Source organism: Mobula birostris, chromosome 21, assembly GCF_030028105.1.
Source record: "Mobula birostris isolate sMobBir1 chromosome 21, sMobBir1.hap1, whole genome shotgun sequence".
Classification (NCBI taxonomy): Eukaryota; Metazoa; Chordata; class Chondrichthyes; order Myliobatiformes; family Myliobatidae; genus Mobula; species Mobula birostris.
In genome coordinates, this window is record NC_092390.1 from 61,212,365 (window position 1) to 61,224,371 (window position 12,007).

The 12,007-nt window shown below is 41.4% G+C and overlaps 1 protein-coding gene across 6 annotated transcripts in view; it reads left to right on the forward strand.

Annotated features, from left to right (window-relative positions):
• Positions 1 to 12,007, forward strand: part of atrnl1b (attractin-like 1b) — a 1,064,590-nt gene that overhangs the window by 544,095 nt on the left and 508,488 nt on the right. The window contains exon 25 of one of the 6 annotated variants that reach the window (XM_072239601.1): positions 11,756 to 11,799. The exons of the other annotated variants lie outside the window; for them this stretch is intronic. Coding sequence (XP_072095702.1) covers positions 11,756 to 11,779 — 24 coding nt within the window. The 3' untranslated portion in view covers positions 11,780 to 11,799. Of the gene's footprint in view, positions 1 to 11,755; positions 11,800 to 12,007 lie in introns of those variants that run through there. 6 annotated transcript variants of the gene reach the window in all.

Sequence of the window (12,007 nt, forward strand, 5' to 3'; positions counted from 1 at the left end):
CAGGTTCAGGTGGTATCTATGGAAATGAAAAAAGAGTTGGCATTTTGGTCTGCCGTACTCCAATGTTTCAGAATAATGGGACTGCTTTGCTGGAAGCTGCCATGGACCAAATGGGCTAATTATCATGTGTCATGGCAGGTAGATTGGTTCATACATATCATGAGAAGATTGGAGTTTTGTTTGTGATTTTATATGACAATGGTCTCAAATGAGAAATATATTTTATTTTTCTGTTCCATTTATTGGATCAGTGTGTGGTTGCCAAAACCAGCATTTAAGGTGTATCTTAATCTTAACAACTTCTTTACTGTTCTGTGTTTTGGGAATACATATCACATGGGGTAAGTGCAAAGTTGCTGATAGCTTTCTAAAGCAAAGAGGTAAGATAGCTGGCTCTGGAAGACGAGGCAAACTTGAACATAGAACCTCACAACAGATTGAACAGTTTGATAATATTCACCGAGATAGATTTTATGGCCCCATCATTATTATGTGCCATGTTGTATGACATAGGTGATCATGGTCTTTCCATGACTACGATGGTTCTTTGCAAATTTTTCTACAGAAGTGGTTTGCCATTGCCTTCTACTAGGCAGTGTCTTTATAAGACAGGAGACCGCAGCCATTATCGGTATTTTTTAGAGGTTGTCTGCCTGGCATCAGATGTTGCATAACCAGAACTTGTGATATGCACCAGCTGCTCATCCAGCCATCCACCACCTGCTCCCATGGCTTCACATAACTCTGATCAGGAGGTGAAGCAGGTGCCACAGCTTTCCCAAGGGTGACCTGCCCAAGGGTAGCAGAGTGAAATAGTGCCATACACCTCCTTTGGTAGGGACATATCTCCACCCCGCCACCCATTTGCCAAGATTTAAAAAAAAATAATCATAGCTTTTAGTAGAGAAAAGCTGAAGGAGATGCAGGTACATATTCCCCTCATTTATGATATGCTGCTGGCAATATGTCAAGTTTCTTCAATCTAGTTCACTGCCTGGATCTGTATGTACAGTTGTCTGGATCAAGGCATGTAGGTCATCCACTTTCAGGTGTGAAAAATGAAAAATGGGCTGTTGATCAAGTTTACAATCTCTATTAATCATGAAAACAAGCCAAAAAGTGCTTTCTTTTGGGAAGTCGTATGGGGCAATGCAAGTACAGTGTATTTTGGTTAATTGGGACACATTGGGACCAGTACCTTCTGGCCCAGTTAAGCAACTGCCCCAGTTAGCCGGCATTTCCTGGAAATAGTTAAAAGATATAAAAGAGACAAACTACCATTTAGCTGAATATCAATGTATGCATTTAAATGAAATGCAGAACAAGTTAGAACAATTCCAATAATCCTACAGTACTATAAAATAGTGTATTAGTTCCTAATGGTTTTTCAGAGGAATTCATTTGCCGCATTCTTTAGATTGGCTGTAAATAGACAAAATTAGCACAAACACCTAGTGCAGATAATAGACTGCCCTCATATAAAGCGCAGAAGTCTCTACCTTCCATATCTTCATTTTGATTGTAGGGGGGTGCCATCCGTTAGTCTCGCGAGACCATGGATCTGTGCCTGGAAAGTCTTGCTTCAGTCTGTGTTAGAGTAGCGGCTGTTGTGGCTGTAGAGGCCCACACGGGAGTGACAGTCTCGGCTGCAGTGACTGCACTTGAAGGCACTGTCCTCTAGTGTTGTCTTGGTGCTGTTTTTCGGAGGAGTGTGCTTTTCTTCAGCAGCAAGCCTCAGCTTCTCTTCTCCTCTTTTTAGACCTCTGAGTAGTTCCAGCCTCTAGCGAGAGTGATCGCTTGCGATGTCCTCCCACCTATCAACGTTCATTTTCAGTGACTTCATGTCTCTCTGGGAAACGTCTTTGAAACGAAGATGGGGCCGCCCTTGTGCTCTCTTGCCGGAGGCCAGTTCCCCGTACAGCAGGTTTTTCGGGATCCTCCCGTCTGACATGCATTGTATGTGGCCCAGCTGGCAGAGGTGGTGTTGTTGGAGCAGGGTGAAGAGGCTGGGTATCTGGGCGCAGGCCAGGACCTTATTGTTGGTGACTCGGTCAGTCCACGTGATGTCCAGGATGTGGCTCAGGCTGCGAAGGTGGAAGGCATTGAGACGCTGCTCTCGTCTGTAGTAGAGGCTCCAGGTTTCGCTGCCGTAAAGCAGTGTGCTGAGGACACAGGCCCTGTAGACTGAAACTTTGGTGTGCGTCGTCAGCTTTTTGTTCTCCCAGACTCTCTTTGTCAGCCTGGCGAATGTTGAGGCTGCTCGTCCAATCCGTCTGTTGATCTCGGGGTCTAGGGAGAGGCTGTCTGTGATGGTGGAGCCAAGGTATGCAAACTCGTGAACTACCTCCAGCTCGTAGTTGTTGATGGTAATGGCAGGAGGGTGCTCAACGTCTTGGCCCAACACGTTGGTTTTCTTCAAACCGATGGTCAAGCTGAAGTCCTGGCAGTCTCTTGAGAAGCTGTCCATGAGGCGTTGCAGTTGCTCCTCAGAGTGTGTTGCCAGTGCCGCATTGTCTGCAATCAACATGTCCCTGATGAGTACTTCACGAACCTTGGTTTTTGCCCTCAGCCGGGACAGACTGAACAGCCTCCCATCCGATCTGGTGTGAAGGTAGACACCATTAGCTGATGTTCCAAAGGCGCGCTTCAGCTTTGTCAAAAACTCTGTAACTTTGTCAATAACTTCATATTCTTTGTAATTCCTAACTTGTTGAAGCAGTGAGATCATTTTATTTTTACTCCCAGTCATTTCTGGCACCTCCAAGCCTGAATGCTTGGAACTGCAGGGAGCAAAACAATTCAAAGTTGTCTTACTGCTTATTTCTCACCAACTGTCAGTGACAAAAAGCACTGCTTTTTGAACATAGACCTGAAATTGACATTATTTAAAAAGTGCTCACTCTGAGCACAGTGCAGCATCTAACAGCCACGCAAAGGAGGCTTACTAAACTGATCCCATGATTGAATAGCTTCTCATATGAAGACTTTTGATGGCTGTGGGCCTGTATTCACTCAAATTCAGAAGAAAGAGGAGTGACCTAATTGAAACCTATCAAATGGCGAAAGGCCTTGAGAAAGTGGATGTGGAGAGGATGTTTCCTATGGTGGGAGTGTCTAAAATCAGAGAACACAACCTCAGATTAGAGGGGCGTACTTTGAAAACAGAGATGAAAAGGAATTTCTTTAGCCTGGTAGTAGTGTCTTGGTGGAATTCTTTGCCACAGGTAGCTGTGGATCCCAAGTCAAGAGTTTGATGATTCTTGATTGGTCAAGGCATGAAGAGATACAGGAAGAAGGCGGGAGATTGGGGCTGAGGAAAATTGGATCAGCCATGGTGAAATGGTGGAGCAGAGTTGATAGGCCAAATTGCCTCTGTTTCTATATCTTCTGGACTTATATGAGGGGTGATTGATAAGTTTGTGGCCTAAGGTAGAAGGACTCAATTTCAGAAAACCTAGCACATTTATTTTTCAATATAGCTCCCTCCTACATGTACACACTTAGTCCAGCGGTCGTGGAGCATACTGATCCCTTCTTTGTAGAAGTGGTCCACAGCAGAGGTGATTGATAAGTTTGTGGCCTAAGGTAGAAGGAGATGAGTTATTAACTTCAAAATTTCTGCATTATCACTCAAAGAGTTGAACTGTATGTGCATGTAATGAGAGCGTCTTGGACCTCCAGGTGGTCCACAGCAGAGGTGATTGATAAGTTTGTGGCTTTCGTTAGAAGGATATGAGTTATACAGCTGTTGTTACATGCACATGCAGTTCAACTTCTTGAGTGAAGTTGCAGAAAGTTTGAAGTTAATAACTCATCTCCTTCTACCTTAGACCACGAACTTATCAATCACCCCTGCAGCGGACCACTTCTGGAGGTCCAAGACGCCGACTTCTACAAAGAAGGGATCCGTATGCTCCATGACCGCTGGACTAAATGTGTAAATGTAAGAAAAATAAATGTGCTAGGTTTTCTAAAATTGATTCCTTCTACCTTAGGCCACGAACTGATCAATCACCCCTTGTAGTCCAAGTACACATGACTGATGCTAGTTAGAAACTGGTTGACAACAGTCTCTTGCCCCAATAAGTGGGGTAGTGTCACAAATAAACAAAGAGAATTTTTACTGTTTTCTCAATTTATTTTTGTTCTTTAGCAGTTGTCCAAAATAAATGGCTACTCCGATTAGCCAATGGCCCAATTAACCTGAATCCACTGTACATGAAAAAAATTGCATGAAGCTAATAACATCAAAATGCAATTCTGGAGATGCTGCTCCAAGTATTAAGGTAACTGTTGGAGTGTAATACTTTATACTTTATACTTTATTGTCGTCAAACAATTGGTACTAGAATGTACAATCATCACAGTGATATTTGATTCTGCGCTTCACATTCCCTGGATTACAAATATTAAATATTAAAAATAGTTAAAATTAGGAAATATTAAAAATTTAAGTTATAAATCATAAATAGCATATAGAAAAATGGGAAGTAAGCTAGTGCAAAAAAACAGAGAGGCAGGTCCGGATATTTGGAGGGTACGGCCCAGAATGGCAGAGCATGCCCATATTGCCAAATTTAAATTGCTCCAATTTCTCAGCCAAAATCAAATAGGAAAATCACACATTCCATTCAGTCAAACAATTTGAAATAACTTTTAAGCTTTAGTGATCTCGTTGCAGAATGTGCATGGGGGGAGATGGCGGGGGGAAGGAAAAGTGGTGTGCCAATAAATATCTGGCAGAAAGAACCTGACGTATACTCTCAAGGTCTAAATGCCTAAGTTCTTCATGCCTATTTGCACAACTTTGTGTAAAGATCACTCTAAAATCTACCCTATACAGGTGTCCCCTGCTTTTCGAACGTTTGCTTTACGACACCTCGCTGTTACGAAAGACCTACGTTAGTTACCTGTTTTCGCTAACAGAAGGTGTTTTCACTGTTACGAGAAAAGGCAGCGGGTGGAAAAAGCTGCGTGCAAAAAAAAGGCAGCGCGTGCCCCGAGCAGCCAAGCTCCTCCCCCAGAACTGCATTCTCACCAGCATTGCTTAAAAACGTGCCTGTGAGCAGCCGTTAGCAAGATGAGTTCTAATGTTTCAGAAAAGCCTAAAAGAGCTCGTAAGGGTGTTGCACTTAGTGTAAAACTAGACATAATTAAGCATTTCGATCATGGTGAACGAAGTAAGGACAAAGTGAGTTTGGCTTGTGGAAGTTGACGAAGATGATGTTGAAGAGGTTTTGGCATCCCATGACCTAGAGCTGATAGATGAAGAACTGATGCAGCTGGAAGACGAAAGGATAACAATCGAAACCGAATGCAGTAGCGGACGGACTGAAAGTGAAGTCATTCAGGAACTGAACGTGAAGCAACTGCATGAGATGATAGAAAAATGCCCGAGGATAAGCAGTGAAGCATACTGTCATTTTTCAAGCCTTCCACATCAGCCACAGCAGACGACAAACCTCGACCTTCGATATCGAGGCAGGCAGACGTAGAAGAAGATGACCTGCCTGCCCTGATGGAAACAGACGACGATGAGATGACCCACCACCCCAAACCGGGCTGCGGACCGATACATTGCCGCGGAGAATGCAGCCGTAGCCGGGAGGCACCCAACACATCTTTAAGAAAAAAGACGAAATAAACAAGCTAATTAATTAGGTGCCGCTCAGCACGTAAATGTTGGCCCAGATCAGTGGCGATTGCCAATTACATCGCCTCTGATCTGGGCCGACATTTACGTGCCAAGTGGCATCTGATTAAATTAGCTTGTTTATTTCGGCTTTTTTCTTAAAAATGTGCTGGGTGCGACCCGGCCACCGCTGCATTCTCCGCTGATCGGTATCGGTCGGCGGCCTGGAGGTTGGGGTCCACTGCACCACCCCAACCTCCGACGACTCAGCCAAACACACCATCATCAGTGTGCTTGGCGCTGTCTTCCCAATTCTGGTAAGTGATACTACACTGTACGTACATTATTTCTACTTTATATAGGCTGAGTATTTTTATGTGTTATTTGGTATGGTTTGGCAGCTTCATAGCTTAAAGGTTACCGGAGAGAGTGTTTCTGCTGAGAGTGCTTCCGCGAGAAATTCGCTGCAGGGGACAGTGCGGCAATGATTGTAGAGAAGTATTTCTACCTTACATAGGCTGTGTATTTATCATATCATTCCTGCTTTTGCTATATGTTACTGTTATTTTAGGTTTTATGTGTTATTTGGCATGATTTGGTAGGTTATTTTGGGTCTGCGAATGCACACAATTTTTTCCCATATAAATAGATGGTAATTGCTTCTTCACTTTACGACATTCCGGCTTACGAAGCGTTTCATAGGAATGCTGTACCTTCGGATGGCGGGGGAAACCTGTATTCCTAAAGCATTCCAAGTTATTCAGTGCTATGTGTGCAGTTGTTAATGTTGTGTCAAATTTATGTTAGAAGCAGCAGATATTCCTCCCCAAAGATCTTGCTATGAAGGAGCAGAGTCTATAACCAAGCTCAGCTGAGGTGTGGCAAATACGTTTCCATCAGTTGTTCAATAATCTGGTTGCCAGATTGCATTTAGGTTGTTGAAGCATTGATGGAAACATATTCATACTTCATGGCACACAAAATACTGTATTAACTCAGCAGGCCAGGCAGTCATTTAATCAGTATTCAGCATCTGTAGATTTTCTCGTCTTCATACTTCAGGATCTGCATTTTGACAATATAATCCATTTACCTACTCAAACTTCCAATCCCCTTTTTTTCTGGTAAATTTTAAAATTTCTGTGGCACTTGATGACAGCGGTTTCATCATCAAACACAACACTGAACTGAACTTTTGAACTATAGTATATAACTTTTAATTACCAAGCTGTTAATTCGGCAACCTTTTTGAACCAATTCGTTAAGTATCATATTAACACCTTCCTGGAGCTGCATTAGGCATTGTCAACTAAGCAATAGGACTAGGTTCTAGTTTGCAAACATGTGCTTGGCTTAGTTGCAGGCAACACAAAAAATTTCAACAGGAAAAAGTTATTTGATCAATGCAGCCCATAAGAACCAATCACACAGTTGCCTGTACCAGTACCTTAATAGTCCACTTTCATTCAACTCGTTCCTAAGTGTATCCACATGAACTTTAGTGGTGAATTCCGACTCCATATCAAATTACTAAAAGTATTTTAATTTGAAGACTTGTGATTCAACTTCGATGTCCATTTTTGTAATGTGATATAGTATTTCTGTTATAAACAGATGATGCATCAGAGTATGTTCAGTGAGTAATACAGGGAGAAATCTACTGACTACTTACTTTTGTGGGAGACTCCCCAGTCGTACCTTATCTATGGAACTTCCTGGAGCTGCTCTTGAAATGTGTTACTCTATCTCATACTACGCCACTTGAGCCTGTTCACCTTATGACAGCACTGTTGAATAACTAAGTTGCCTGTGTACAGTGAGAAAGCCCCCAGAAAAGTCCACGTGAAAATTATAATTAAGACATGGATTTCTTCTTTCTTTTTCAGAAGTATCATTTTCCTATGCCGAGTATGCCCGTGTTGTTGAGGCATTAATGGAGGCCCAGATTTTGAAAATACAACACAACAGTGTTTCGCTAAATAAATTGTATTAAAATAATGTGCCTACAAATGAACACATTTATTTGTCAGGGAAGGTTATTCAATGTCCTGCCACATCCATCTCATTTCAAAAGCCTGGCAGTTGGCTATTACAGATTTTTGCAAGTCAAATTAGGACACTTGTTTTCCTTTTTGTAATGTTTTGTGCAGACTCATATTTTTCAATTTTACCCAAGCAGCTTCATGAAGCCAGGCAATCCATATTACAGACTTAATTGGAATATTTCTTTACGAGAAGACATTGATGTTTTGAAAATAAGGAAATATTGGATTACAGTCTAAACTGAAATTATAAATAGCATACAGTACAGTACAGCAAATCTGGTAGAAAGGATTTTTTGCTAATTAGTCCTGAATGATATTTCTGTGATACATGGCAAAGAACACTTCTCAGTTCTGAGGTAGGGATTTATGCAGCACTTGTCACAACCTCTGGATTCGGGTGCCACGGTAGTGTAGCGGTTAGTGTGACACTACTACAGCTCAGAGTATTAGAATTCAGGGTTCAATTCTGACATCACCTGTAAGGAATCTGTACCTTCTTCCTGTGAAATGAATTGGTTTTCTCCAGGTGTCCTGCTTTCCTTCCCAAAGTCCAATGATGTACTGGTTAGTAGGTTAATTGGTCATTGTAACTGTCCTGTGATTAAATTGGGGACTGTTGGGCAGTGCTACTTGAAGGACTGGAAGGGCCTATTCTATGCTGTATCTCTAAATAAAATAAATAGATAAGACATTCCATACTTATCCAAACAGTGGATTTTAAAATATTTTCTGTACTTCTCTCAACTGGACTGCAGGAATTGAGGATGAGTCATTTCCACTCTAGTTCTGAGTTGACTGAAGAGGGCAGTCTGCAGCCTTAGGTGGGACAGAATTGCAGTGTGTGGGTAATTTTGGTGGTGCTGCCTTTTTTTGCCACTTTTCTGCTGGGCTTTTGCAGATTAAGAATCTGAAGATTCTTGGTGATATCACAGATTCTCCCTCCCCATTTTGATTGATTATGGGTCAAAGATTCCAGTGGAACATTGAAATTAACTTTCAAGGAGACTTTAAGATCCTTGAAACATTTTCTATCAGATTGGGTCTTACTGTAATGGAACTCGTGGTGAAATGTCTACCTCAGGAGTTTGGCGTTGTGACCCATGGAGTCTTGTCATCTGAACCTGCTGATTGTAATTGGAACCTTGTCACTGGAGAAGGTGCTGAGATCTCGTTGCTTATCCTATCATTGAATTTGGAGTACTTTGTGAAGACTGCAGCTCTTTGATGTAGCAGTTGCAGCTAGTCCACATTTCTGAAGCACGTAGGATTGCAGAGATCCCTGAAGTCTGATGGACAATGAGTTTCATGCCTAGTTTGAAATCTTGGTCTTCAAGCATTCTTTTTCTGAGGCAGCCAAAGACTCTAAAGCTACATAAGAGACAAATATGACTTTCATCCTTGATATTTGCCTTTGCTGGGAAGCAGCTTCTGATCTATGACAAATAACCCATATTTTCCAGAAACTGATGATGGACCTATTGTCCTATTTTTGGAGATGAGTGTAATGTGGTGGGGTGAGGCTGGTGGATGATCCTTCATTTTGTGGTTCTTTGATGTAATGACTACTGTAGTGAAGGAATCGATGAAGATTATATGCAACATCCAAACGTTATCTGTGCACTACAGTTCAATGATTATGATTGGAGTTATCATGGTTCTGGAGTGGTGGTGATGTAGGTTGTACAGCTTCCCTCCTATCTTGTAAATTAGCTGCACTTACTTGACACCAATCTACTCTGGGATTACGTGTTTGGTTGTTGGACTGTGAGAGGAAACTGGAGCACCTGGAGAAAACCGATGCATTCCACAGGGAGCACGTACGTATGGACTCCTAATAGTGGAAGCCAGAATTGAACTCCGAACTGGATGCCCTGTGCTGCAATAGTGTCATGCTAACTGTAATACATGTATTCAGTGGATATGGGCATCTTTGGGAAGGGCAACATTTATTGTCCATTCTTAATCACTCTTGGGAATCCTGTCTTGTTGTTTAGCACAATTTGCTACAGTTGACTGATTTGTGAGGCTATTTCACAGTGCAACCAATATTCAGCTGCATTGCTCTTCTTACACAGACTAAACTTGCAACACATTTCCTACCCTAAAGGAACATGTTTGTTACTTTTAAAACTGATGTGAAGTTTCTGGTGGGTGCTAAGGAGATTTTCTCTAATGGTATCGGGGTAAGGGCTTTCAGCTACAAGATTAAGCTAGGGAAGCAGGTTTTGTTTCCTCCCCTGGAGCAAGAAAATTTGAAAGGTGGTTTGAGAAAGATGTACAAACTGATAGTGAATTTAGATAAAGTAGGGGAAAACTGTTCCCAGTACAGATGGTTGAAGGATTTAAAATGATGGGAAAATCTTACAAGGAGAGTGTGTATTTTTTTAATGCAGGATATGCCTGTAGGAGTCGTCAAGATGAACTGTTTCTCTTTTCACAGGTTCCACCAGACCTGCAGTTGTTTCCAGCATCTAGTTTTTATTTCAGCATCTGTAATATTTTTAGATTTCTAGTACCTGTAAGGTAGTGGGAACACATTCTAGTTCGTTCTTTCATGGGTGATCATGGTCTTTCTATGACCATGATTGTTCTTGGCAATTTTTTTCTACAGAAGTGGTTTGCTATTGCCTTCATTCTGGGCAGTGTCTTTACAAGACGGGTGATGCCAGCCATTATTAATATTCTTCAGAGACTGTCTGCCTGGCATCAGCAGTCACATAATCAGGATTTGTCATATATACCAGCTGTTCATACGATAATCCACCACCTGCTCCCATGGCTTTACATGACCCTGATCTGCTAAGCCGGTGTTTCACTCTGCCCAAGGGTGACATATAGGCCAGCAGAAGGAAGGAGCACCTTACACCTCCTTTGGTTAAGACATAATTCCATCCTGCCACCCAAGTAGGGCTTTCAAAAGGGAATTGGATGAGTCTGTGGGAAAATAATTTCCAGGGAAAAGAGCTGGGCAAAAGGGGCTGATTGGATTTCTATATAAAAGCAGGAATGGATTTAGATTATGTGGCCTTCTTTTGTATCACAAGAATTCTGATTCTAATCTATTACAGATATTAGTGTATCAGATTCATTTATTTATCACATGTACATTGACACATACAGCAAAATGCCTTGTTTGCATTAACAATCAACACAAACTAGGGATGTACTAGAGGCAGCTCACAAATCTCACCCCATATTCTGCGTCAACATAGGAAGCCCACAATGTCCAGCAGAACAACTATTACACCAGCGTCAAAGGAGTTTGGAGTTCAGTTCTGACATCAACTGTAAGGAGTCTGTACATCCTCCATGTAAAATGCATGGGTTTTCTCAGGGTGCTCTGGTTTCCTCCCAAAGTCCAAAGATGTGCCGATTAGTAGGTTATTCGATCGTTATAAATTGTCCCATGATTAGGCTGGGGCAAAATTGGGGGTTGCTGAAAGGTCGAGAAGGTCTATTCCACTCTGTATCAAAATAAATAAATAAGTAGACAAACAACAGTAAAACAAGCTTATCTCCTTCCACCCATCCACCCAGCCACCCAGCCACCTACTCACACACAGAGAAAATGCTCCAACCACAAATCAGGTGGATTTTTACTGTAATTTGATGGTTTCTGATCACCATAATTGAAACTAGCTTTATTCATGAATTATATTAAATCCATTGAGTTTAATTTAATTGTCCAGCTCTCTTAATGAACTTCAAACTCATTTTTAATCTTTAGGTCATTAGTCCAGAGATTTGCAAAACCAATAATGAAACCACTGTACAACATTTTCCCAAATGTCAGCACTATCTATCCTACCAACCCTACTGGTATTGAGTTAGTTACTCAAAAGAACAACTTTGATATACATCATGTAAAATACCATATATTTGTATTTGAAATGGTGTCTTTGTTAATAATTAGCTTAGATGTGGAACAATGAAGTGTATATAACAGCATGCCTGATTAAAATATTCTAATTTATGTCAAGAGGGATGCGGTTAATTTATGATAGATTATCGGGTAGTCAGGGCTCTTATCTTTCATATTATGAATATAAAAAAAATTGCTTCTCTATTTTTAATACAGGTTTCCCCCGCCATCCGAAGGTAGAGCGTTCCTATGAAACGGTTCGTAAGCCGGAATGTCGTAAAGCGAAGAACCAATTACCATTTATTTATATGGGAAAATTTTGTGAGCGTTCGCAGACCCAAAAATAACTTACCAAATCATGCCAAATAACACATAAAACCTAAAATAACAGTAACATATAGTAAAAGCAGGAATGATATGATAAATACACAGCCTATATGAAGTAGAAATACTTTTCCACAATCATCG